Consider the following 27485-nt stretch of genomic DNA (forward strand, 5'->3'; position numbering starts at 1 on the left):
TGATTAAGTATTTCTCTTTGTCTCTTATCAGCCGCATCATGTCTCTCAGTAGCTGCTAAGATTGCTTCCATAGTCACAGCTTTTGCATCATCTCTAGCCGTTTCATGTGCCATGTTCAGTTCACCTTAGCGAGCAAGTTCATCCATATATTTTGTGTAGTCATTCTTGGAAGAACTCCTTTTTTTTCTTTGCTACCTTTTTACCTTGAGGCCTTAGAGACCGACGAGTCGGTTGGGTCTCTGGAATTTCTTTAGGCATCCCTTCCCGCTCTTCAAATGTGTCATCTTCCTATTCGGTCGGGTCTGCTTCTGGCGAACTGTGTAGAAGGATGCCGTGCATGACAACTTCTGGACCCATTGGCGCAAGTTTGTATCTAGGACAATCTTTGACAACTTCCCAACATTCCCATTTTGTGAATGATTTGTTGTTGTTCTTTGCATTGTAGAATGCTTGTGCTTGTAGTGTCTATAAAACATGCGATAAGACAATACTATAAAATGCGAGTGTAACACAAATAAATAAATTAAAATATTGATGCATGTAGAATACATATAAATAAATAAAAATATTGTCACATGATCCGCTAAACTTCTCCCACTACTCAAATTAGTGGAAGCATGAGAGAGTGTGTTTTTCCAACAAGTAAGTGAGTTGTTGAATTTTTCTAACGACCTTGAAGACCTTGACTACTTCTTGTGTCTTTTCCAAGTCTATCGCAAAACATTGTAGTAATTATACTCCACATTTCTCGCAACTCCATCTCATTACCCATAATCGGGCCATGAGTAATTTGAATATAGCATTGACACAACGTAACATCTTTGATGAGCTTCCACGTTGCCATTTTTTTTCCTACAAAACAATATATGAAAGTTTTGGTTGAAAGTGTTGAAAATATTGAAATGTAGTGCAAGGTGGAAGATGATGATTAGGTATTTATAGAAAAAATAATAATAAACTTTTTTTTTAATTTTTTTCTGTATTTTTAAACAATTTTTAATAATTTTTATTAAGTTTATTAATCTGGACCGTTGGATTTGAAAAAGATTAAAATCCAACAGCCCAAATGTGGACACATGGCCAACGGTCATCATTCTGACCCATTTTTGGGTGAAAATTATGGACCGTTGATATCGAGATTGGACGGCCCAGAACGCGCCACGTCATTAGCCGTTAGATTTGATTTTCAAATTTTTTTAACTGTTGGACATCCAACGGTCCATAAAACTAGTCGTTGGAAATCCAATGGCCTAGAACGAGCCACATGGCATCTCGATGCTCCCCTATGTTGGTTCTGCATAGGCGGGCCCCGCCCTATTTTTCCTGTTAGGAACGCGCGGCCACTCGTGTGTGTTTCCCATGCGCCTGACACAAAAAAAAAAAAAAAAACAGGAGTGGCATGTGACGTCACATAGCCCAACATGTTTTGGGTTGGCTTATAAGCTAGCTTGGGCTGGGTGTCAGCCTATTTGGATCGGCTGGAGCATTTTTTAGGCAGGCTGGGCTGTTTTTTAGGCTTTGTGTCGGCCTACCCCAATGAGGTAGAGTTGCTCTAAAGGACCACTTGCGTTGTGCGTGATGCTTTAACTATGATTAAATTCTTAAACACGTCATATTAGTCAAATATGGCCTCTTTTTATCATACATAACAATCCCTTCCATTTAAACACAAGTTATACTTTGTAAATGACTTTCACTCTTCGTTAGCTGACGAAGTGTGTTGATAAAACTAATGGTATATTGTTGATAATTTGTCAATAATATACATAATTAACAACGATAATCTTTTGTGTTAAGCATAAAGACGAGTATTTATCTCAGTTGTACGCTCAAATTCTAATTGTACACAAATGGGGTTTGCTATTTTGGTACATGCATTCCACTGAAGCAATGTAAACCTATTAAAAATCAAAATACAAAAAAGAAGGAATGAAGGTACACATCATTTATTCAAGTGATAAATGTATCGTCTTTGCATTTATATTAGTCTAGTTAAAAAAAAAAAAAACAGTTGGGGTACTAGTGAGTACCAAATTTACTTACTATCTTACGTGGATCACTAGATTTAAAACACCTATAAAATGAAAGCCGCTCCCAAACCACTTGGATTCTCACATGATTCTCTTTGTGAGAATCCCGAGAATTCTCAAATCACATATGTTCATCGTGCATTGTAGGGTCAGTTTTCATGAGGTATTGCTTATATTTAATTTTAAATATAAAAAATTACCATGATTTCTGACCACACGATGTAGGATGAATGAATATGATTTGAAAATCTCTGGAATCCTTACAAAGAGGATCCGGTGAGGATCCTCACTCACTCTCAAATTTTTATTGTCTTGCAAACCAAAGACACCAATTCCTCCTAAAGCCATGGCAGCTCTACCCCATCCTCTTCCTCCCGAATCAACGATAGCTCCGCCTTTTCCCCTTACTCACCAAAGCCATGAAAACCACCACCCACTCTTAACGAAGCTATCGCAGCTCCGCCACCTATTGTTTCTCCCCGAAGCCATGGCCGCTCCGCCTCCGCCTCTCCTCTTCCTCATTCATCTCCAAATTTTAGAAAGAAAATGAGTTTTCTAGGTACAATCTAAGCCCATTCCCCAAATTCTCCGTTTGTTTTGTGTAGCTTCATTCAAACTCTCATGGATCGACGTTTCGGGATGAAAGGGATGGAGGTGGCTGGTCCACCTGTGTGTCTCATATGTTGTTAGTGTTTTTAGTGGGAGAAAAGATGGATGTTTGGCCTAGTAAGGAGAAGAATTTGTGTGTTTGGCTGGCAAGATAGTAGGAGTTTAGGGTGAGGTTTTCACTTGATGGGTGTTTTAAATCTAGTGGTCCACATAGGATGGTCAATAAATTGGGCACTCACTAGTATTATCCGTAAAAAAAATTCACACACCTTAAAACAAAAATATTTCTTGTCACATAGTACTACAGTTTAGTAATATTCTTCTTTTTACTTGTAAGTGAGAAATCTTCAGTTCGAATCTCGTGAAGGGGAATTCGCATATCCCACCCTCTTAGCTGTAAACACTAACGGATCCATATAGAGACCTGGGACCTTTCGGAAGCTCGAAGAAACACTTGTGATCGACCTTCAGGATCCTCCAACAATTTGGGTGGGTGCGGTGAAGAGGCTTGTTGCCTCCTTGGATGTGCAAGCAACAATGCTTATAACAAAGAAGAAGAGGTTTTTAATTTTTGTTTTAAAAGACCTAGCCAAAACGACAGCATTTTTAAACCAGGTCATTATAAAAAATTTAAAAACTAAAGTATCTCTGTTTTCTCTAGAGAGTCCGAGAACCTTAGTCTTTTTCAGTATCCCCAAATTATATTTAAGAAATCCCAGCCCCAATCGTCGCAACCTTCCAACTTTAAACCCAAATTACCCTATTCTCCACCACCATTTGCCGTTCCACCGCCTTTAGTTGCTTGATTTTATTTCTTCCAAATTCATATAAGTTTTTTTAATCCTAGACTCTAGTCCCAACTCCCAAGTAATAATACATACGTTACATTAACAAATTTTATCTTTGTAGAGTCACTAATTGTATTATGTTGTTGAGGAGAATTTGTTAGTTTTATTACCTTGAGATTAATCTTGATTTATTCAATGAACCAAATTCAATAGAAAATAGTGATATGAAACCAAATTAGTCTAATTTTTTTTTTGGAACTTTTATGTTGGGACCCCTGATCTTAAAATCCTGGATTGGCTACTGGCTATAAATATATCTTTCGTATATTAAAAAGTTTCTTATAGCGGCAAACGTGACCCTTTTAAACGATACAATAAAGAATCAATTCGAGAAAACAACACATACAAACAGGAATTCGATTAAGGATCTAGTCAAGTGGTTTGAAGGGTCTTAAACCAATGATATAAAGATAGTGCTATTCATACTTAATTTTACCTCTCACACAACCTTATTACTTTTTAGCTATTAATATTCTTCAATTCATTCGATCCGACAATCAAAAATTAAGAAAAATATGCGAATAAAAATGAGTGCGTGGTTGCACTGTCCTGAAAATAATAACGTTCTACTACTTAATCGCTTGCATGGGGCACCTTGAAAAAGTTAATTTAATACCCATTTGGACCGGCATTTTGATTCTGCGATGCGGCCTAATTACATAATCTTCCAATTTTGTATTCAACCAAACAAAAGAAAAAGTGTCGGCCGTTGAGAATTTCTCATTTTTGCGCGCCAGCTTTTACGGCAGATACTTCCAAATCTATACGTATTAATCCAATATTTCCATATACAACGCTTTTAGCCTACTTGCTTGAAAGTGAAACCTTCCATTTCTTATATGAAAATTAATTATTTGAAAAATTAATAATGGTTGGCTTGGGTCTAGACCTGCAACATAACGGATTCATATCTTAATCAGATGATCGGATTGTGCCACTAGATTCATCCTTTATTAATTTGCATTGGATTTGAATCGGATCCAGATCAAAACCCGATCCATTTACAAGTTTACTATGTTCCACCTGTGAATAAAGAAATTTCATATTTGGTATTTACAATTCCAAAAGGAAAAAGAGAATTGAGAATCAATATAAATATGTTAATTTTATTGTTTTGAAGAAAAAAAAAAGGTTTAGCACTCGAAGTCCTGTGTTCAATTCCTCTCTATTAATTTAATGAAAAATTATTGTTTGTAAAAAAATAAAAATAAAAACCTCACATTCAAGGTAAAAATTTGGATTGGGTGAGTTATTACTTAAAAAGTTTACTTTTTTGAAGTATATCTTTTTAAAATATATGTATACAAAGTTGATTTTCTTTTTACCATCTCATAAAATGTGTAATTTCATGTGGAAATTGTTGTCTAAATGTAAAAACATGTGTTTTTCGAAATATTAAATATGATAAAGGAACTCTCCATGAACTACCCTTTTACAGCTTAATGTTAATTTTAGTATTTTTGTTGGATCATTGTTCAATTCGTTACTAAGATACATTAAATTTAAATCCATGCAATTATTTAAAAACTTAATATAGTCAAAGTCCACTTTCCTTACAGTTCACAGCAAAAGAAAAATAGAAAAAAAATTTAAAACAAAATAAAAAAAACTAATTAAACTACTAATAAATAAGAGAGAAAAAGAAACGAAATGAATACGCGTTTTTCCTCTCTGCTTTAAAACACACACTCTCTCTCTCACACCACTCTTTCTCTCTCCTCCCCTATTTGCAGAAGAGGCACATTCCGCGTCGGTCGTCCTGAAAACTCTGACCCAACGACGCAGCCCCTCTCTAAATTCCAACGCAGACCTAATTCCCCACCTCCCTCCCTCTCCCTATCTCCGTCGCCATCTAAAACCAACCCCTATTTTTCTTGCTGTTTTCGTTTTAAATTTTCTCCAAAAATTCGCAGTCTTTTCGATGTACCTCGATTCTCAGATCCATGGGAGGCCAACCCATGTTTCTACATAACCCATTTTTTCATTCTGCACCTGGGTTTTCACCAATGCCCCTGCCCTAGAAGATCCCACACCCACCTGAAATCTAACGCCTTCTGGGTTTTTTCCCCAAATCTCCGCCGTCCGGTCGTGACCCACCTCAGAAGATGAAGGGGAAAAGCCGCTTGTTCACGATCGGGCTCGTTACCGCCTGGTACTCGTCCAACATTGGGGTTTTGCTGCTGAACAAGTACTTGTTAAGCAACTATGGCTTCAAATACCCGATCTTCCTCACCATGTGCCACATGACGGCTTGCTCTCTGCTCAGTTACATCGCAATTGCTTGGATGAAGATGGTTCCGATGCAGACTATTCGATCCCGGGTTCAATTCTTGAAGATCACGGCGCTCAGCCTGGTGTTTTGTGTCTCCGTCGTGTTTGGGAACATTTCGCTGCGGTATTTGCCGGTGTCGTTTAACCAGGCTATTGGCGCCACCACGCCATTCTTCACTGCGGTTTTCGCCTACTTTATGACTCTCAAAAGGGAGGCTTGGCTCACGTATCTCACCCTCGTTCCTGTTGTTACAGGAGTCATCATTGCAAGTGGGGTATGAGCTCTCTTCCTTTGCTGTTAAATTTTGTTTTGTTTAATGCAAATTCAACTGTTTATTGAGAATTACTGTGAATTCTGGAAATGCGATGGGATAGGAATCGAGCAACTTTACTTAGACAGGTCTGAATTGTGGGATATGGGTTGGGATGAATTGGTGGCATTTTTCGCCAATTCGGTTGTTTTTTGTTATATAATTCCAGTTATCCCCTATAGTTCAATGGGAAGTAAAACCTGATAGTTGTGAGAAGATCTATGAAAACAAAAAGGAAAGATAAATTTTTGAACCAGAGATTTTAGTAGGGTAGGGCCTGAGATCTGATAAACTCCTGTTAAGCTGAGCTTAATACAAGAGTTTAGCTGAATTGGGGTCAATGCAAAGTACTTTGGGTTTATGAAAGTGGGTGGCTTTTTCCAATTTACCTAGTTGATATAGCCGGTAAAGTTGTGAGATTGTGCAGACGTATGTGGGGCCTTCAACTTGATTTGACCAATGCATCTCATAGTTTGTTCTTTTTACATGGCGCAGGGTGAACCAAGTTTCCATTTATTTGGTTTCTTAATATGCGTAGCAGCAACCGCTGCCAGGGCGCTTAAATCGGTGCTACAAGGGATTTTGCTTTCTTCTGAAGGGTAAGGAATTATGTATTTGCTATTCTTTATTTTGTTGAAGCTGATGCCACTGGTTATCTTCTCTTTTTGGTTAAATGGGTACTTAATGGCTTGCCGTTATATTCCAGGGAGAAGCTGAATTCCATGAACCTCCTTCTGTATATGGCTCCGATAGCCGTCGTTTTCTTACTTCCGGCAACACTTATCATGGAAGAAAATGTTGTCGGTATAACACTAGCTCTTGCAAGAGACGATGTTAAGATCATATGGTACCTACTATTCAATTCGGCGCTGGCATATTTTGTAAATCTGACCAACTTTTTGGTCACAAAGCACACCAGTGCTCTGACTCTTCAGGTTTGTCTCCCTTCTTGATGTGGCATCTTAATAGTTGTCAATCAATATGTACTTTAAATGCTGTTAACACTTGTTAGGTTCTAGCATCTAGAAGATTTCACGAATAACAGTTACGGTTTGGGGAGGTACTGAAATTGCAGGAGTTCTGTCGTCAGGGTTTAAGTTGGTGAAAATTTAGTGGATTTTGTTGCTAATAGGATATGAATCATCCTAATATTATAGGGGTAGATGACGGTTTACCGCAGCGGCGAAAAGCAATGGTGCCTATGCACCCTGGTGCGGGTTCAATCCCCACCAATCCCCCTCCCCCCCCAACAACTAGCAATTTAATCCACTATCTCATTTGTCATAAAAAAAATCTTAATATTTTAGGGACTAGTTCTGTTTATAGGGTTGAGAAATAATGGTTCATCGGTGCCTATTGAAGGATAGAACCTGCTCAAATATAGCCATATTTTATAGAATGGCTGAATTTATAATCTAGGATCATGATGCGTAAGATTGAAGGCACTAGTAGGACAAGAGGTGGGCCATTAGTATGTTGGTCGAGGCTGCAAGAACATTATTTGTAGCTATGCTGTTCGCATGTCTATGTTGGCTTATGCCTTTGTTTGATACGTATAAAAATGAAATGGATCATGCTTAAATCCTATGTTTACCATATTTTTCTACATCACTTCATGGTTTCCTCCACCTTAATGTGAAAGGTTGAGTAGTATGTGCATTGTCATCATTATGTTTAACGTTTCTTTTCCTAGTCTTGTTGCAAGTAACTAAAGGAACCTTTGGTTATCCAGGTGCTAGGGAACGCTAAAGGAGCTGTAGCTGTGGTGGTCTCGATATTGATTTTTAGAAATCCAGTTTCCGTGACAGGAATGATGGGTTACACTCTTACAGTCTTTGGAGTGATCCTATACAGTGAAGCCAAGAAACGAAGCAAATCATAGTTCCGGGAAAGCATCAAGTGAAATGTCCTACGTTTTATATTCTGTACTGCTAGAACAGCTTCGGCTGTCCTGGAGGCAAAGTTGGGGGGTACATGCCTACCAGTTGGTGCCGGGATCTCGCCTCTACAAAATTCTATTTTCCCCCCGGAAGCCTGAGTACGTGCGTGGCTTCCATTTGTATCAGCAAACAACGCAGGATAAGTCGAAACAGTAGGAAACTTAATAAGTGACTAGTATTATGGTCTTCTATTATTCCCAGATTTTGGGGTTACGGCAGAAATTCAATGTTTTTATCATTTTATTCTTTTCATTAAAATGGTTGTAGTCTGTTATTAACATTTCGTATATTGAATCAATGAAAAACAAATCATTTACAGACTTGCATTTGAGACACGGACTCGTTTGGCACGCCGTATAAAACACCGAATATACAGAACCGGATGTTTCGTGTCCGTTTGTATTAAACAGTCACCAGATTAAATAATCCGACTCCACCTATTTATACGGTAAACACCTGACTAGTTATTCTCTCCCAAACCACGGTAGAAGTCTCTCGCTCTCTCGTCTGAAATGAGCCAGGTTGATCTTCAGGCTGCATGTAACATATAATTGCAGCATATTAACTGATGTAAAAACTCCCACGTCTAAACAAAAACTAACCATTTATCTGACATTTTTACGGAAGAAATCATATTTCTGAAGAAAAAGAAGAACCTTGTCGACGGGGATGTTGTGCCTGCAAGTGATTTGAGCAGTCCCCGATTCAGCTACGGCGGAGAACTTGACAACTTCATTGCTCACAGATATCTTAAGTTTAACTGCACTTATTTATTTACCACATCATTGCATAAGTAATTATTATTTTTCAATCAGTAAACGTTTTGGTATGTGAAAAAGTAGAATACCAGTATCGCCAATGCTGCTAAGATCCTTGCAAATCGTAGCAAGCCTCTCCGGCGGCATCCTGACAGTGGCGTGGTACTCTTCTTCTGGAATCCCAAGATATTCGCCTACAGTCTGCGTTAGCTTCATCTTGAAACGGGAATTCGTATCCCGCGTCTTGATCTTCATGACAGTAAATTTTGAACAAGAAATCAGCAAATTTTTAGAAGAACCAAGCCGAGTTGCAAGGAATGAATTGCAAGTGTCATCACCTCTGCTTTTCCGTAAAGAAATCAAGTCCAATTCTTTCACACAAACTAAACTAAGCCAATCTCCGAGAACCAGCCCTGCCCGAAAACCGAGTTTGTATTACGATACCAGCAAATCCCAGAAAATAAGAAAAGAAACAGAAGGAAAGCGATTCAAGAAACTGAAAGAAAATGCAGAATATATATAAGTTGAGGTTTCCATAGACATACCAATAAAATGCAATGCGCGAATTGAAAGCAGTTGTTCTGCGCCGAAGAGATCAGAAATTTGTTACTGTTCTTGGACGGAAAAATCTTTAAGCCTGAATCTGAATGAATGCCTGTAATTTTTCTCCCTGAAATTTCTTGAATGCGGTTATTCTGTATTTTTTCTTTCCCGCCAATTATAACTAACTTTAACAAACTAGCGCTAACCGCTTCAACTGACTATTATCAACTTGGCTGTCCTCAAATAATAACTGTTTGGAGTCATTAGTATAACTGTATAATTACCATTTTCGAGACTTGTTTTGAAAGTGCTTTTAAAATAATAAAAAATTCTTCTCATAATGTTTCGCAAAAAAAAAGTTAAAAGTGTTTATGGGTTTAAAAGAAGCACTTTAAGTGCTTTATGAAAGACACACTTGCTATGTGCTTTCAATAAAAGTGGTTTTTATGAATCACTTGCATTTTTTTATTAAAAATTTCAATGTGCTTCGATTGCTTTCAGCATGAGTGCTTTTTGAAAAAGCATTTCTAAACAAGCTCTCGGAGTTATAAGACCATCACACTCAAGAGTTTCTTTCTTTTGTGGGGTTGGGGAGGGAAAATAAGACGAAGATGATAGAATCTTCATATATTTGCAAAATGCCGATAAAAATGGTGACAACATGAACTTTACTGCACACAAAGTCCCGAAGAAGGTCATTTTACTAACTGCCGGACCCAGAATCACATACATGAAGCAAAACACAACAATGTGCCCAAGATTGATGAGCCGAATACAAAAGAGAAGAACCAAGTTTTCTCACTCCGCCATGGAAAAGCGTGAGGTTAAAGAGGGATGCAACACTCTTAAACAAACGAAAGCCATGTAATCGAACATTTAAATACGGAATTTATGCTTCTGGAATGGAGGCTACTGTTGCTGCTGCCGCTGCTGCTGCAGCTGCTGTGCGCTTGATTGATGCAGACTTAATAAGATGGTTGTAGCTCCCCTTCTCCTTGAAAAGCTGGGAGAAATGGTGCTTGCAGTATAAAATGCCCTCCAGGGCAGCGTAGTTTGAGGGAGTAATAGGACAGCCGCCGTGAGAACACTTGAAACACGACTTGTGGTAAGCCTGGCTCTCCACTGTCACCTGCAAAATTTTGGTTCAATAAACTCGAATTAGTTTCGTGGGATTTTTTATTTTTTATTTCTCAAATTTGGGGTGAATGGAGGTTGGAAAGACTATAATGCGAGCAGACATGATTTACACAACTGTCCAATTTTCGCATTGGAGATTGACTTCTAAAATGGAATACTACTCCAGGACATACTGAACATCTAGCCAAAGAACAAGCACGCGATACCCGTGATTCATATCTTTGTGCATTATACGAAAAATGTTCATTTTCTTAAAATAACCATTGCAGAGGAACTCATTTGTTTCTATAGAGGTCATGTGAAATTCATGTAACCTCGAACACCTCTGGTTATAATTAGGAAATTACAGAACATGTGCTCAACTTATATCAATGCAACGAAGTCCCAGTTCCAGCCAATTCTCTTTTGGTAAAGGGGGAAAAGAGAATAGTCGAAAGAAAAATTATCAAGAAAAGACATATCTTGGGATCCTACCTTCTCCAGTGGGTAAGCTGTTTTACCACAAGTAGCACATTTGTCTTGTGTTCCAGAAAACATGCTAGCAGCTTTGCTAGGTGACCTAGTCTGAACCAAACACAAACATTTGAGAATCAGTGTTAACACGACCCGATAGTAAGAGTACTTTGTTCACTCAAAAACTGAGTTTATAACAGCGATGTAGAAAAGTTTACCAGCTCTGGAGTTAACTTCTCAGCTGACTTTGCAGCTGCTGCAAATTAAATTTACAGAAGATTAAAACGGTAACAATAAAAACAAAAACGGTTTCACCAGGAAAAAGAGAAAGACATACGCGACTGAAAGTTCTTGTTGAAATTGCCAGTCTCCTTGAACAGTTGCTCAAAGTGAGGCTTACAGTACAGGACACCTTCCATTGAGGAATAATTGCTCAGCTGTAAAGATATATATCACAAAAGCCTTAGAAACAAGAAGAAACTTCCATAAACAACTCCATAAGTTACATATCTTAGTTGAACAGAATTCGGGTCAATGGCATGAACAAATCTCACTATTCGAGTTCTCTTTCAAACATATGCATTCACACGCCGACAATATTACAAATTAGATATTCTATGTCATTACACCCATTGGCATGATACTAACAATCCTCACAGAAAACAGAAATCCTTATCTAATTTGGTCTGAAGTATCGATAAAGCAGTAATCTTCATAATTTGCTTTGAATCAAACAAAAATGACCAAAAATCGACAACAAAGCATGAAATGAGGCAGAATTGAAGGTTGGTTTAGTACCTTCAAAGTCCCTTTGCAGTGGGTGCATTTGAAGCAAGACTTGTGGTAGGAAATCCCATCAGCAGAAAGCTCCTCCACTGGGTAAACTGTCTTTTCACAAGCCTTGCATTTCTGCTGGGTGCCAATGAAAGACATAATTCTTTCTCCTTCTAGATCTGACTCTTCTCTCTCAACCAAGATCACCACCACTCAACCTCCCGCCTGTAATGAACAGTTAAACAAAAGGAAATGGCAATCAAAATTTCTGTTTGGCTCCCGAGAAAGTAGAAGAAAGGAAATGTAAAAGCACAGTGATTCATTGACCCAGATAACGTAAAACAGTAAAGTTACAGAATTTGGCAACTTTATCAACAAATCCACAGAAGACCCACAATCCCAAATCTTTTTTCCAGCTTTCCCAGAAACCGATCTAAAACTTTTAGAACATAAGCAACTAAATTGAAAAAAATTACACATTTTTTCTTAAGATTTTTTCTTTGATCCAACCTTCAAAGGACACAAATGCAAGAACAAATGAATGGAGATCTGGCAGCAGAGATTATGAAATGAAGTCAATAAACATTCTTCAGATTCAGAAAAGCGTACCCTTTGAAGCTTTAAGGCTGACTGAGTGAAGCTAAAAAATCTCGACAAATAAAAAGGGTAGAATAAAAAAGAAAAGATTTTGAAAAATGGAAAGAGCGAGAAAAGGGAGGAGGGCAAATGGGTCCTTTTCCGTACAGAAGGAATGAAATGCCGGACGGTGAATGGCGAAGGCTTTTTGCAGGGAGCGGATGCAGCGTAGTGCAGGAAGACGACGACGACGAAATTGTCGAGATTAGAGCGTGAGAGAGACCCCTCCGAATCCGATGAGAGAGATTTTAAAGGCGTTATAAAATATAAATAAAAAGGAATAAAAATATCCGCGCTGGAAACAATTTGGTTCCACCTTGTATCGTCCAACGGCTCGATTTTACGCGGCTTTTCTCGCCCTAAGTTGCAACAACAAAGTGGTTTACAATAACTAAAAGCACTTCCAATTACATATGGCAAGAACTTTTGCGTCGTAGAAGTGCTTTTTTTTTTATGAACCACTTGGATCATTGGGAAATACTTGGATTTCTTTATAAAAACACTTCTTAAAAGGCTAGTCCTTTTTATTTTTAAGTAATTAGAGGATAATTAAATGCATACTATTTGTTTTATCAAATTAAATGCATATAATCGAGGATTTGCATCATTTCCTGAGCAATGGTCCAAATCCTCATGACCCAATAACACGAACGGGTGAATTTTGATCAAATGACTACAAACAAAGAACTTCTCTAAAAGTTGTAATAATTGTAGTAATTTGATCAAAATCCAACGGTCAGTGTTATTGGGTAAGAAGGATTCGGATCCCTGCTCAAGAGAGGATCCAAATCCTATAATCGAAGGTTGTGGTTGCACCAAATCATTAGCTGCTGTCTACATTTCTAAATTTAAAATTCGTTTGGAAATATGGTAATAATTATTGTGATTTTGTGATTAAGTGGATGTTTTTTTTTTAATTTATTTATATTTAATTTTGTTCCCAACCAAAACAGAAGATAAACAAACCTACAAATTTGTGAGGAAAAAATGGCTGGACTAGCAGAAGACAAATTGGTTACCAACAAATAAAATAAAACAGACTTACAGCATTTTTTGGGTGTCAAAGGTAACGATTTTTCTATGCTTTATCTATTGCTAGGATTTTAATATTATCCAATTACGTGAACTCACACTAGGCTCAAGGTACTTTGCCTCTGGTAAGAGTTGCTTATGTTTATTCAGAGTTAAATTAATTTGTAGCTCCAGTGATTTTGAACATTTAATTTTATATTCAACGTCTGGTGGTAACAAGACTCGAGATAAATATTGCTTGTATTACAAAAAATTATTTGGCCCTTGATCAATATCCCTTATATAAGAACATTTACTCTCTTCAATTCATTGGCTAACTCAATAGGTTCGGGTTGACATTATTAAAACTCATTTTAACTCAATGAAATAGGCAAACCAACTCACTCATATCATTCTAAGGAGGGTCGGTTGGGTTGGATGGGTTCTATGGGTTGAGATTATTTACTTTCTTTCTTATTCCTAAAGTGAGTGTCAGTGACAAATAATCTAAAATACATATTATATTAGGCTTAAATTATGTTAATTTGGTGTTGTAGAATCCCTATTTGTTAATATTGGAATTTCATTTTTTAACTAAAGTATAAATAAACAAGTGTGTCTAATAACTATTAGAATTTTATGTATATGTCTATATAATGTATGTTTAAAAAATGTTGATATTTAGGTGAGTCGATTTCAATAAAGTTAATAATACTTCAACCTAACCCAGCCCATCTATTAAATGAGCAATCAGGTTTTTACTTGAAATAAAGTTTACAAACCCAACTAATTTTGGTTGGGTTGGTCAGGCTTATCGATAAACCCACTAAAATGCGTAGCCCTAACTTTAGGATAGTGATTCAAATAAAATAGCTAGCGTTCTAGATTTTAAGTGAAATTGGATGATACTTCTCATTTACTAAATTTATTCAGTACACATTACACATTATTATAACCTTACAAAATGCTAATCACACGACCATTGATCCTAATTTGATACATTGTGAAATCTCAGTGTAAAAAATGATGACCTTTAATGAGTCGGATACGCCTGGTGATGGAGACGGCACGCGCTTGAACTGCATGATGAACATAGGACTCACCAAAATGATGACCTTTAATTACCTCAAACCATGATAACCATAATTCGGTCCGGTACGCTGCGTTTCGAAGGTGGCTTGTCAACGCCATGCCGTTTCCGGAACAACCCCCAAAACGACGTCAAACACCCCCCTGTCCCCCCATAGTTCATAAAACAGAAGCGAGAGCACGGCGAGTTGAGAGCTCAGACGGCAGGCGGACCGAGTCAGACCGAGTCAGAAATGTCGGAATCGTTCTCAACACTCTACGAGCTACTCATCCAGTAAGTTCCATAGCTCTCTCCTTCTCCTATTTTTTTATATTATTTTTCTCTAATTTCTTGTAATTTTTTTAGATTATCGGAATCAATCTCCAAATCTCTGAGCAAAGCGCCGGACACTCCGCCGGAAGACGGCGGCGTCTCCTCGAAAACCTTACTGGAAGCTCTCCTCCCTCGCAAGCAACCGCCACGAAGCCCTAACATCGACGGTGCTCAGCTCCACACCTCAATCAGGGACTTCGCTCTCGCCTGCGCCGTACTCTCTGCCTCTCAGTCCTCGGCCCACGACCTCCTCTCATGGATCCCCAAGGACCTCTCAGCCGCTGCGGACTCGGCCTTTCGCAAGCTTTCGGAAGCTTATTTAATGGCTTACAGCGAAAAGAACAGTAAGACGATTGCTGAATTGGGTTTGAATTGCGGTTCGGTTCCTGAGGAGAAGAAGTTGGTGATAGAATTGACGCCTGAGGTTCTTCCCTTGTTGAAGAGCAGAATTAAAGAGAGCTCCATCGATAAATCGGAGGATTGCGATGAGTTCTCGGCTGCATCGGCCAGGGTTCCGGTTGGGTTTGCCATTGTGGCTGCTTATCAGTTTAGGTGGTTTGTTACACAGGTGTGAGCTCATACGTGTGTGTATATATATATGTATGTATCTGTTCTTTTTGAGATGTTGAATTAAAATTTGGTGGCTTGTTAGTTATTGTTAATGATATGATCTGTGTGTTGTTGTTTTGTAGATTGATTATCCTCATTTGGGGAAGTTGTCTAATTTGGTTATTCCTTGTGCATTGACGGCTCTCGATCACTGGTCCGCGGAGATCAAAGTATGTTTTTTTATAGTTGTTCAGCTTCCGGTTTTGTTGGGTTTGAACTGCGATGAATCACTTTCTGTGTAATGTAGCAAATGTATTGTGTTAAGGGCTGGTTTGGTATTGCTATGCTTTGAAAAAAAGCTGCTGTGAGAATAAGCGGCTGAGCTGTGAAAATAAGCGTCTGTGAAATAAATCAGCATAGTATTTGGTAAACTTTTTTGTACAAGTGCTTTTGGAAAAAAAAAAGTCTGATAGGGTCTTTTCATTAAAGGAGCATTGTAGCTCCATGTGCTTTGAAAAAAAGCCAGTTTTCCAAAGCTGCAAATAGCAGCTTCAGCTTTTTCCTTTGATTTCAGCTTATTCTCACATCAGCTTCCAAAATAAACCTTTTTTTTTTCAGTTTACCAAACACCTAAAACCTTCATAACTTTTTTTCATGGGTGCTTTTTTTTAAGCACCTCACTCCCAAACCATCCCTAAGGTAGACGGATGATGCTCATCCTCCATGCTTTGTTTCAGGGGCAGGGCATGATTAGCTTCATACATATTGCGAAAAACGTGAATGCTGCCGAACTTGGTTGGTTTCAAGATGTGATCCTTGATGCATGCTGCCAGAATATTGCTTCTAGTGATGAAATATGGGAACTTGTGGTCGAGATGTCGGTGCTTATTGTGACTTGTACCCAGCAAAGTAATCCTCGTAGTCCATGGTATTCTTGTTGTCTCTGTGCTTTATGTTCATTACGCTTTTTACTTTCTGTGGATGTTGTTTTAAAATTGAAGGAACGATATGGAGGTTTGTAGTTAAAACTTTTACTGATGGACAGCAACATCTACATAATACACTGGTTGCATATTTTGTCACATTCTTAATACCCTTCCTGATATATTCCATAGGTTTGATAAGATGCTAAATGAGATGTTAAGTCACCTGGAGCGCCAATCTAGGAACAAGGAACGCCGTGTTGCATGGCTTCGTCATATAGAGCCACTTTTTAATGGTGTGGGTCTGGTGTTACTAGCTCATTTCAGGCGCATTTTCCCTCTTTTCTTTAAGTGGATGCATGCTGATGATGACGAGACTGTTTTACTGGTGAGATTATCTTCCCACTCGAGTGATATCCTCTTGTATGTGTGTGTGTGTGTAGTGAGATATGGTTTCATGCTATCGTTGGTTAATAAATCAGATTTTAGCGCCTAGGCTAGGTAGCATGCTCAATACTTAATCTACACTACCACAAGTTCTGGAGACATGGCATCTCCAGATGATCGTTTCCTCATGCGTAGGCTATGAATTGTTATGTCAACATCAAAAATTTCTACCATAGTTTTGAAATTATTTTGCTTTTGCTTTTTGCAGGTTCTCAAACAGATTGAAACAGTTATAAAGTTAACATGGGTTAGGAACACACAGTATGTGGAAAGGTAACTTGATTGAATTTGTATGCAACTTCGGTGTTTTATTGACTTATATTTTCAGCATGTCAAACCTTTGCTTCAGGACCTACTCCACTTCCAGATTGCACCCGCACCCATTTCGTCTTCTGAGTTTTTTATAGGAGGAATCCTTTATTTTGTATTATTACGTCATTGCTTGGTTTCAGGTTGGTGGACGAACTTGCTGTTTTGTACAAAGAAGCAGCATTGAAAAGGTCCCGTGAAGGAATTAGAGATGTTGTTATTCGGATACTGATCCTGCTCCACCAGTAAGGATTATTCCTTCTCCTCATATTTCTATGGCAATTGTATGAACCTCCTCCTTTATTATTGTTTGTTCATTCTAACCCCGTTCCTGTAATTCCCAGATGCAAAGGAGTGCAGTTCGAAGCAGCCTGGGGAAAGCACAGAGATGATCCAAACTTAGCGACCATTGGTCCCAGTTTCGGTGCCAGTTTAGGTGAACGAAAAGCAACGGTAAATTAACCATCATGCAGCATATATGCAATAATGTAGCCATGCCTTGTAGGCTACTTAATCCATATTTGGTAGTCAGTGACTTGAAAATAATGTAGCCAGTTCAAGTATCAGCGGTTTCCTGTTCTGCTATTCTGTCAGCTGTTCATCTAAATTCCTGTCTAGAGGATTAAACCGAGAAAGTTCTCATGTTTATAATCCTTGGTGTTTGTAATGCAGGTTGTCCAATTACCGTATGTGGAAAGAGTTTAGTTTCGCGAAGCAGTTTACATGCAAATGTAAATATGACTCTTGATTACATGTAACATTTCTTCCCAGTATAATCTGGTAGTTATTTAAATATGGTTTGGCCGTGATTTTGGCCATGCTGATCGTATGTGCCGGGTAGGATATGCCGATACAGTTTATTTTATTCCCCGGTCGAGTACGAATCATTCTCTTTTGAACTCAGATACCGGAATTTCCGCCATATTAATCGTCTTCCGGGCTCCGACCGATGATGCTACCATATACTCACGTTAAATGCAGTAAAGAAACAATGCTAATTCCACGCTATAGCTCATAACGATATTATGTAAGCTCAAGAGAGCGTGAACGCATATTGATACTGGGCTTGGGCCGAGATTCGGAAGCAAGCCCAGTGTTCACCTTCGCAAATCACGTGGCGTACGACACTGACTAACAGCCTTTTCTCAGCTAAACAACACCCCGTGCGCACTACGCACCCCCCTTAAATCCCATTTCCCGCGCCAAACCTCCTCTGCTCGAACAGCTTTAACAAACTAACAACCACGCCTTCCTCTCTCTCTTGATTTCAAACCCCCAGAAAACTCCCTCCTAATTCCAGAAAGCTCCAAGAAACCATGGCGGCGGACTTCTTGGTCTCCCTCGTCGCCATCCTCTTCATCCTCTCTCTCCTTCCCGGGAGCACCTCTCTTCCCACCACCGTTGGAGCCACCTACTCCGCAAGCACTGTCGCCACTTACGGCACCCCTCCCGCGCCCGACTGCGTGGCCCGCGCCGTTTCCTCACTCGGCCTCTCCGCGCTCCGACTCGACGCCTCCGACCCAGCCATGATCCGCGCCTTCCTCTACTCCAACACCTCCCTCCTCCTCACCATCCCCAACCAGCTCGTCCCGCCGCTCGCCGCCAACCGCTCCAACGCCCTCCGCTGGCTCTACATCCACGTCATCCCCTTCTACCCCCGCACCAACATTGGCACCATCTCCGTCGGCAACGACCTCCTCGAGTCCTCCCCAGACTTCTTCACCTTCCTCCTTCCCGCCATCCGCAACCTCCGCCTCTCCCTCCAAGATCTCGGCATCCACAGGATCTCCGTCTCCACCACCTTCTCTTTCATAAACGTCATCACCACGGCGTTCCCGCCTTCCAACGCCCAGTTCCAAGAACCGGCCGTCGACACCGTCATCAGACCCCTCCTCCAGTTCCTCCGCGACACCAATTCGTCGTTCTTGATCAACCTCTACCCCTACAACCTCTACAAGATGCGCAGTGAGATCCCGATTGGGTTCCCCCTATTTCAGGAGCACCCATTCGGATTCCGAGACGACCTCACCACCGGCGTCCGGTACCGGAACCTCTTCGACATGATGGTCGACGCCGTCATCAGCGCCATGGCGGTCGCAGGATACGAGAACATTCCGGTGATCGTGACCGAGACTGGGTGGCCCAGCTACAGCACCGACCCGGCCGAAATCGACGCCAACCCGGTTTACGCCGAGATGTACATCAAGGGGCTTCTGTTTCATCTGAGGTCCGGAAAGGGAACGCCGCTGAGAAGAGAAGGGGTTGCGGAGACGTACATTTACGAGCTGCTCGATAAGCAAGTGAGGCAGGGGCGCAATTGGGGGATTCTTTACCCAAATTTGACCAGCAAGTATAAGGAGATTCAGTATTCTGGGTCCGATTGCGGAGGACTCTTTGATATCTTGATCATGGCGGTTGGGCAATTCTTGGTGTTTGCATTACTTGCCTGGTAATGTTGCTTTTCCGACTCAGTTGCTTAATTTCATTACTGGGTAGCTCGATTTGTTGATTCTTGGAGGGTTCTTAGAGATCTTTGATCAGTAGAGTGGACTGTGAATTGGGTTCAATTAGTTGCTTTGATTAGTAGGTGATTAGCACAGTTTTCGATTCATGGAGGTGGCAACCTGCAAGTTGGGGCTCATTTATCAATTGGGTTTATGAAGAAACTGCTGCTAATTACTTGGTTAGTAATTTTGATTCATGGAGATGGTGTTTGGGGCTACAATTTGTTCAGTTTGGGGTTGCTGCTCAAAGGAATTACTGTTTAGTGTACTCTGTGAGTAGGGTATTTTGTGTAGGAAATAGTGTTTGTGATGAAAGACAATTGAACTACTAGTTCATCTTGTGCTAAGCAGGTTTTAGTGGATATTTTTGCTGAGAAAATGCATGGTTTAGAGCTTACTTTTTTTTACTAATATTCTTAATTTCACTTACTTGGATGTTTGGATGGTCTTAATTTAAGCTCAATGTTGAAAGTTACCATCTTGCTTGGCTGCAAAGTTTAATCGACAATTCGTACTGGGATGTTGCAAGTTTGTGCTTTAGTTTCTTGTGCAGTGATTGAATTCTGCAGATGGAATTAGTTTCTGCAGATTGAATTGGATTGGGTATTTGGGAGTATTAAGTTCTGCAGATTTAATCCTGTAAAGTTTACAATTTTACTTCCCAATTTGGAAGTAGAAGTAGTGGAAGCATACATTTTTACTGCCCCAATATGGTATAGAAGTGGTAGGAAGCATTGTGAACTCCTAAATCAATTTTCTCATGCTAGTAGGGTTAAGTTTTGAGCTAGTAAGACCCTAATTAGTTTAGTTTGGCAGAAAATGGAAGGTTAAATTTTAGTGGTATTGTGGTGAGTGATTGATTAGTAAGACCAATGTAGGTAATTAAAAAAGAAAAAGTATTCGAAATGATCATCACACAATCATGAAATGTAACAGTAAAATACAATTATGCAACAACTATAATATGATGAAACTATCATACTAAATTTGGTACACACAAAAATGGTATTGGTATTTGTAATGTATCATTGTAACTCCCTATTAGGGGTCGCAGGGGTCGTGTTTGGGTTTATCCATTTACATGCGAGTGTGTTCATGTAAACACACTTGCGGATTGACAAATGATAAACACACACCATTTTCCCTTTATGCACCCCCTTATTTAATCATGATTGTTATTTTCGGTTAATTTATTTAATTTGATGGTAAAAAATAAAGAGAGACATGCAAGGTGAAAAAAAATTTGAAAAAATCAGCACTCTTGTGAACTAACATGCAAAACAATATGAAAACACAATAGTACAATATCTCATTCTATTCCTGGTATTCTTCTTCACTTGTAGAGAGATCTTAGGTTTGATTATCGTCAACAGTGAAGTTGAACCACATTATTATGGCAATATAAGATGTAGCCCACTTGCCCACCCCTTATTGTAAAGTCTCTATCATTTGTTCAAAAAAAAAAAGGGAAATTTTATTTAGACCCATTTATCTTTTGGGTAAACTGTCGGTTTACCCCCTGAACTTTCACCTCACTTTCGATTTCCCCCCTGAACTTTTCTATTGGAAAATTAAGGACTCAAACTAATTTTTTTAGCCAATTTGCCCCCTACCGTTAGTTTTTCATATATTCCATCCATATTTCCGTTAAGTGAGACCATGTGCATAACATGTGAGGATAGTTAAGTCATTTCAATTTAAAAATGATTAAAAACTGAAAATAAATAATAATAATAATTTTCCGTCTATTTTTTCCCGCTAATTCCTATCCTCAATTTTAATTTTCCCTCTCATTCCTATGCATGAGAAATAACATATGGTGTTATTGTCTTCATAAGTAGCTAAGTTAATCTTTTTTTTTAAGCATGTACTACCATTTTTATTTTCTCTAACAAATTAATAATTTGACAAATGCTTATGGTGTTATTGTCTCCAAAGCAGTGCATTAATATAAGAAACATGTCCATAAAAAAGACTAGGGTTTCTTATATTAATGCACTGCTTTGGAGACAATAGCACCATTAGCATTTGTCAAATTATTAATTTGTTAGAGAAAATAAAAATGGTAGACAATAACACCATATGTCATTTCTCATGCATAGGAATGAGAGGGAAAAATAAAATCGAGGATAGGAATTAGCGGGAAAAAATAGAGGGAAAGTTTTGCTTTTTTTATTATTTTTAGTTTTTTAATCATTTTAAGAGTGAAATAACTTAACTACCCTCACATGTTGTGCACATGGTCTCACTTAACGGAAATATGGATGTAATATATGAAAAACTAACGGTAGGGGGTAAATTGGCTAAAAAAATTAGTTTGAGTCCTTAATTTTCCAATGGAAAAGTTCAGGGGGGAAATCGAAAGTGAGGTGAAAGTTCAGGGGGTAAACCGACAGTTTACTCTTATCTTTTTTCTACACCCAACTTATTATTTTTTATCTTGAAATTCCAAATGTGCCCAATAATTCTTTTTCTACACCCAACAAGAACAAGAACAAAAAGAAAATAATAATAATTTAGCAATAAGCAACTCTAGCCACCCTATCTCTTCAAACCTCAACTACCCAGTTTTTAACCTCCCCAACTCCCCACCGCCACCTCCCTTACCACCCACAACAATTTAGAAATTAGAACATTATTCCCAAGTCAACCCACGATTAAAAAACCCAAAAGAAACATGTCAATATTTTTTTTTATTTGGAAATATTAATGGTATTATTAACATATGGTCCAACACAATTCGACATGTCGACAATTTTGGCATAATTCGGACATGTTAGAAAGACTGCATGGAAGAGAGAGTTATTGTGTGGCCGGCGAAAGGTCGGGAAAGGGACATTGATGGCTGAGATCTTTAGGGGGTTTATTGTGGGTGATAAGAAGATAGCGGTGGGAGGTTGGGGAGGGGTAGAAATTGGGGGTGGTTAGGGCCGGTTTGGAGTGATGGCATGGCCAGAGTTTTTTAGTGTTGGAATTTTATATTTTATATTTTTGTTCTTTTTCATTATGGGTGAAGGAAGAAAATTGTTGGGCAGATTTGGAATTTCAAGGTTAAAAACTATAAGTTGGGTGCAGAAAAAGGATAAATAGGTCTGAATAAAATTTCCCAAACAAAATAGATAGCGGGTGGTTTCACTATGACAATTAATCATTCTAACAGTCAACCCTTTTAAAGGCTAAAAAAACTTCGAGAAACATTTCAGCCTCTTCCATTTTAGCAGGACAAAAAATCCAACCTATTTTCACCCCCAAAAATTTAAAGATGAGCAAATTCCCCAAAAATCCAAAAAGGAGATGGCCGATTTCGAAAAGAGGGGCCTGAAAAAGAATGGGCATAGTGGGCTGACTATGAGAATTGATGTTACGAAACCCAAGAGAGCAAAATAAATTATTGTGCGCCGTCGATTTCACGTTTCAGAAACACTCGAGGGAGTGAGAGGGAGAGAGAGGGGGAGAGCTTCTGCTTTTTCGTCGTCGTCGTCTTCTTCTTTAAGCAGGAATTCCGGCCCCTCTTTAAGTCCCAGGTATGAACTTATCTCCCCTGTTTCAATTTCGTTTCGATTTTTTAATATTTTGTTGGCATGCAAACCATTGCAGATTCTCGGAGATCGTTTCAAATGCGAATTTTGTGAGGGTGGGTGTGTAGTGTATAGACATATAGATATATAGATATTGTTTTAAACTTACGCTTCCTGTCTAAACACTGTAATTGCATCAAATGGGTATTTATTTATTTGCAGCAATTTCAATTGCATTTCCAGTATTTCATTTTTTTGATTTCTGCTTATTATTATTGTTTTTTTGCTTTTGTTTTGTGTATTTAGCTGCACAATATAAAGTTAGAAACTTTAATTATGAATTTAATGGGCATACATTTTCCCTCTGAATCCTTAATACTCATTGAAGTTATCAACACCAAAATCAACTGTAAATTATGTTGTTTTGAGATAATGGGTATCATGTTGATGCCTATGAAAAATGGCAGAGAAATTGGAATTGATAAGGGATGTATAGCTCATCAAGATCAAAAGCCACCTGGACTCCGGGGCACCGGAAAATATTCTTTGATCTTTGTCTGGAAGAGGTGGACAAAGGGAATAAGCCCGGTACACACTTTACCAAGGAGGGTTGGAGGAACCTCATCCAAGGGTTCTACGAGCAGACGGGTTTAAGGTACACTAAGAAGCAAATGAAGAACCATTGGGATTTCACCAAGAAGCAATGGAAAGTTTGGGTTAAGCTCATTGCTGAGAGTGATATGAAGTGGGATCCTACGACCAATCAATTCGGTGCTAGTGCAGAAGAATGGGCTTACTACATACAGGTAATGCTAGTTTACTCACAGCAGCTAATGTTGTGCATTCGAAGAGCGATGCTATAGAGGTTTTTCGTGAATTCAGTTTGTAACTGCGAGGGCTTTGTCTCAGGTGAACCCCGAAGCTGCACAGTTTCAGCATAAAGAAATCCCGTGCCCTGACCTTTTGGAAATCCTTTTTGTTGGCACTACGGATTCTGGGGACATGGAGCCTTGTGATTCTCAGTGGAGGCAAAGCACTAGCTCGGACAACTCCCTTCTGCACTCGGAAGAACAAGATTTGGTGACTGTGGAGCTGGGAGAGGAGCATCTTTCAAACGCGATTCCATTAAGGAGTTACGTGGCTCAGTCCGAACACCGTCTAACAACTGCAAGTGAGCAAAGCATATCTAGCTCATCCCATTCAAAGGCAAAGGCGGTTTGGTCGCCTGTATCCCACGGTGTATTTATCGATCTATGTCTTGAAGAGACATTGAAAGGGAACAAACCCGGGACACATTTTACCAGGGACGCTTGGAGGACTCTCGTCGAATCATTTCACCAAAAAACTGGCCTTATGTACGACAGGTTGCAGTTGAAGAATCACTGGGATGTCACCAAGGAACAATGGAGAATATGGTGTAAGCTAATTGGCACAACTAGTATGGCTTGGAATCCGAACACCAGACGGTTTGGAGCAAGTGATGAAGATTGGGCCAATTACTTAGAGGTATGGTATGATATACAACTGCCGGTAACTATTTCTACATAGATGTGTGTAAACTAGGAAGATTATGAATGATTTCGGGTTGTTAAAGCATAGTGGTTTTTGTTTTATCACAGACCGACCCCGAAGCTGCTTCATTCCGCTTTAAGGAACCTCAATGCGCTGACAAACTGGAAGCCATATTTGACGGAACAACAGATACCGGAGAGACAGAGCCTCCTGCCAGGCGGAGGAAGTACAACGATAACTTGAGTACATCCGTTTTGCATATAGAAGACGGAGGCATAGCGAATCAAGAGGAGAACAACGTTGAGCAACTTGATGCCGTAACAGTTGCTTTTGCACAAGGCAAGCCCACTTATAGCATTGGGGAGTGCATCAACTGTCTTGATGCCATGGAGGAAGTAGAACAAGGAAGTGATCTCTATTTGTTTGCATTAGATGTATTCCTGAAAAAGGAATACAGGGAAATATTTCTTCTACTGAAAAGGCCTAGTGTAAGGATTGCTTGGTTGCGGCGGCTGCAATCCGTCGGTCCGCCATTGTTTTAGGATGCTTCTGGTCTCTTGGAATTCTCTTGTTCTTTGATCTTATCATCATTATCTTGTTTTTGCCTGTCACTCGATTAAGTGCACATATTTAGGCAAACTTAAGCAACAGATGAAGAATGATTACCAATAATTATACCACTAATGATACCGAAATTTCTTTACAGCAGAAAACTCAAAGAAGAACTGATGCTATTTACATGGCTGCACTGATTTCGGGTAAAAAAAATCTGCTGAAAAAACTATACGGACATGGAAGAAAAAATCTATTTCGGTCTATAAGGGAGAGCGCACCTGCTCTAGCCAATGTGGTAACGCCTGCGTCTACACTTATGTCCTCAATTCGATGTTGAAAAATTGTAATAAATTGGGTTTGGAAGCTTGAAAATCCGCTCTCCTGAAAACGGACCTCTTAGAGCATCCATGTGACTGCTAATGGAAGCTAGTATGCGGAAGCCTTCTCTCTGCATTGCATCCCTTCGTTTCGAGAAGTAGTCACGGCTCTCCATATGCAATTCATCTTCCGATCTGCCGAAAACAGAACAGCGAATCGGAACTCGGAAACATCCAACTAATTTTACCTAAAAGACTTTAGAAAGAAAGCGGGATATGCATGGTAACAAATACCTCATTGTCAATGTAGACCAAGCTCTAAACCCTGCAGATATAAGATCCTCTATGGAGGAATTCCGCTCCGCCTCCGGCTTTCTTGATAGCAGAATCAAGGGCCAACCGCTAGCATGAAGCTCCATGTATAATCTCAGAATAAACCTGTGCTTCAGATGCTTTGCCTCTTCCACACAATCACCACAACCATACTGATCATATCTGTGCATAAGGAAACAGGATAACATGAAAGCCAGAACTATGCAAGAACGAATGCTTAAAGGACTAAAAGGAGATTAAATTACTGGGGCAGTGGCAAATTAATGTGCCGAGGATTTGAAGAACGAATGTCATCTATGTCGATCAAGACCACGTCCAGACCATCGTGTGCTGGGGTAATGCTGCTGAAATAATTCTGAATCATTGACATGGTAGAATTTAAATCTCTTACATATTGACCTTCTTTGATGTACTGAAGGGCAACAACCCTGCACATTGAAGGGAAGCGATCTGCTTCACCGTTAAGTTCCATATGCAAAGACAAGATCTGGCAGTGATTGTAATCGAAACTCGGGTTATGAGTCTCAACGATTCCATGACTCCTATTTTCGCAAGACTGCAGCATTACAGTCAGTGCAATCAGCAAGGCGATTAATAAGAGCCCAACAGTTATAAGTGCGCCAATGAAGATTGTCGTAGCAAAAGACGACATGTAGAATCCTGTCTCCATGGCATAACTGCTTGCCCTTTCTGTGATCATGGAATGGTAGAATATCAATAGTTAATTAATTAAGGTCAGCATACTTCTGATTACATGAACCAAGGTGTCGGGGCTCGTTTGGTGCCTAGGGTTGAATTGAATAACTCATATGTCATATGTTTCTTCCTCCAACATACACTAAATCTAGCGATCTTAGACACCAAACGAGGCCCAAAGGTATAAAATTTCACTGGTGTACCACAACACTGTCAAGATCTTGGATTTTTAATAAATCTTTTGACATGCTTCTAACAAAAGCACTTCTAGAAAAAATGCTTACGAGCAGAAATGCTTCCTACTATTTGCATAATGTCATCACGTACCAGAACCTTCGCTCGAGAGACTCTCCGGGGAGTACTCCCGCTCCATATGACGGCCATAGGCAGACATTTAAGATCCAAGACCAATGACTAGCTCAATTAATCTGCAAAACAAATCCAGGTCCCTTCCTGTTCCTAGAAGGGTCACCTGCAATTTACAAAAGTTACATCAAACATCATGGCAACAGCTGAACTATCACAGTATTCGGCTAAAACACCCCGAAAAACGCTAAATTTACAAGAGAAACCTCATTTTCTGAATCTAAATACTTCAAATTTCAGATGCACCCTTTTAAAGCCTGCAGCTTGTCCATTGTTCAGTTGAATCTCATCATATTCTAAAATCCACCGATCAATTAAGAACTATATCCAGTTTAAACCAAACCCAATTAAAAAAAACACCAATTTCATGAACACTACAATAAAGAATATACATAAAAAATCATGAATTGGGTTAAATCCATGTGATTGCATAATGGCTAATCAGATCATTAAAAGTAAATCAGATGATATTTAATTTAATAACCGAAGCTACAGGGGGGAGGGAGAGAGAGAGAGAGAGAGTACCTGAGAGTGAGAGATACATTGGGTTGGAGATATGGAAATCTGGAAAGATGGATTGGAGAGTTTGTGTGAAACAAGGCAGTGGCAGTGGGATTATGGAGCCCTCTGGTTCTCTTGTGTTCTCGTAGGGGAGAGAGACATACAGAAGTTTCCGTTCTACAGAGTAGCAATCATCATGATTCCTGATCGTGATTTTACAGGTCCCACGACC

The 27485-nt window shown here is 39.3% G+C and overlaps 6 protein-coding genes across 14 annotated transcripts; 4 read left to right on the forward strand and 2 right to left on the reverse strand.

The window, feature by feature from the left end:
• The first annotated feature begins 5137 nt into the window (after positions 1 to 5137).
• On the forward strand, positions 5138 to 8329 carry LOC103424474 (probable sugar phosphate/phosphate translocator At3g11320). The gene is made up of 4 exons (XM_008362557.4): positions 5138 to 6033; positions 6565 to 6668; positions 6776 to 7004; positions 7802 to 8329. The coding sequence occupies exons 1-4, from the start codon at positions 5593 to 5595 to the stop codon at positions 7949 to 7951; spliced, it is 924 nt and encodes a 307-aa protein (XP_008360779.1). The 5' UTR covers positions 5138 to 5592; the 3' UTR covers positions 7952 to 8329.
• Positions 8330 to 9993: 1664 nt separating this feature from the next.
• Positions 9994 to 12779, reverse strand: LOC103455087 (LIM domain-containing protein WLIM2b). Of its 6 annotated transcripts, none has more exons than XM_070824882.1 (6): positions 12627 to 12779; positions 11699 to 11899; positions 11238 to 11337; positions 11119 to 11156; positions 10922 to 11011; positions 9994 to 10439 (listed from the first exon to the last, which is right to left on the reverse strand). In XM_070824882.1, exons 2-6 carry the CDS (start codon positions 11831 to 11833, stop codon positions 10200 to 10202), a joined length of 603 nt encoding a protein of 200 aa, XP_070680983.1. In that variant the 5' UTR covers positions 11834 to 11899; positions 12627 to 12779; the 3' UTR covers positions 9994 to 10199. The 6 variants fall into 6 exon arrangements, with proteins under 6 accessions (XP_070680983.1, XP_070680986.1, XP_008392904.1 ...); XM_070824885.1 differs by having other exon boundaries at positions 11119 to 11153; positions 12627 to 12729; XM_008394682.4 differs by having other exon boundaries at positions 11119 to 11153; positions 12284 to 12726.
• A 1607-nt stretch (positions 12780 to 14386) lies between these two features.
• Positions 14387 to 17775, forward strand: LOC103455088 (uncharacterized protein At2g39910). 2 transcript variants are annotated; one of them, XR_011582889.1, is made up of 9 exons: positions 14387 to 14684; positions 14757 to 15291; positions 15416 to 15502; positions 16010 to 16200; positions 16388 to 16583; positions 16851 to 16915; positions 17095 to 17196; positions 17296 to 17475; positions 17519 to 17775. XR_011582889.1 is itself a non-coding variant. In XM_008394683.4 (9 exons), exons 1-9 carry the CDS (start codon positions 14644 to 14646, stop codon positions 17654 to 17656), a joined length of 1359 nt encoding a protein of 452 aa, XP_008392905.1. In that variant the 5' UTR covers positions 14387 to 14643; the 3' UTR covers positions 17657 to 17775. The 2 variants fall into 2 exon arrangements, 1 of the variants encoding a protein (XP_008392905.1); XM_008394683.4 differs by having other exon boundaries at positions 17296 to 17404; positions 17624 to 17775.
• Positions 17776 to 18144: 369 nt separating this feature from the next.
• On the forward strand, positions 18145 to 19866 carry LOC103455089 (glucan endo-1,3-beta-glucosidase GI-like). Its single transcript, XM_008394684.4, has one exon. The coding sequence runs from the start codon at positions 18268 to 18270 to the stop codon at positions 19402 to 19404; it is 1137 nt and encodes a 378-aa protein (XP_008392906.1). The 5' UTR covers positions 18145 to 18267; the 3' UTR covers positions 19405 to 19866.
• Positions 19867 to 22775: 2909 nt separating this feature from the next.
• On the forward strand, positions 22776 to 25096 carry LOC103455091 (L10-interacting MYB domain-containing protein-like). 2 transcript variants are annotated; one of them, XM_008394686.4, is made up of 4 exons: positions 22776 to 22979; positions 23441 to 23779; positions 23883 to 24479; positions 24593 to 25096. In XM_008394686.4, exons 2-4 carry the CDS (start codon positions 23462 to 23464, stop codon positions 25025 to 25027), a joined length of 1350 nt encoding a protein of 449 aa, XP_008392908.3. In that variant the 5' UTR covers positions 22776 to 22979; positions 23441 to 23461; the 3' UTR covers positions 25028 to 25096. The 2 variants fall into 2 exon arrangements, with proteins under 2 accessions (XP_008392908.3, XP_070680988.1); XM_070824887.1 differs by lacking the exon at positions 22776 to 22979 and having other exon boundaries at positions 23053 to 23779.
• Positions 24795 to 27485, reverse strand: LOC103455092 (uncharacterized protein At2g39920). Of its 2 annotated transcripts, none has more exons than XM_008394689.4 (6): positions 27278 to 27485; positions 26714 to 26858; positions 25936 to 26380; positions 25652 to 25852; positions 25319 to 25552; positions 24795 to 25090 (listed from the first exon to the last, which is right to left on the reverse strand). In XM_008394689.4, exons 2-5 carry the CDS (start codon positions 26778 to 26780, stop codon positions 25363 to 25365), a joined length of 903 nt encoding a protein of 300 aa, XP_008392911.1. In that variant the 5' UTR covers positions 26781 to 26858; positions 27278 to 27485; the 3' UTR covers positions 24795 to 25090; positions 25319 to 25362. The 2 variants fall into 2 exon arrangements, with proteins under 2 accessions (XP_008392911.1, XP_008392912.1); XM_008394690.4 differs by having other exon boundaries at positions 25936 to 26246; positions 27278 to 27469.

This window comes from Malus domestica, chromosome 07 (genome assembly GCF_042453785.1).
Source record: "Malus domestica chromosome 07, GDT2T_hap1".
Lineage (NCBI taxonomy): Eukaryota > Viridiplantae > Streptophyta > Magnoliopsida > Rosales > Rosaceae > Malus > Malus domestica.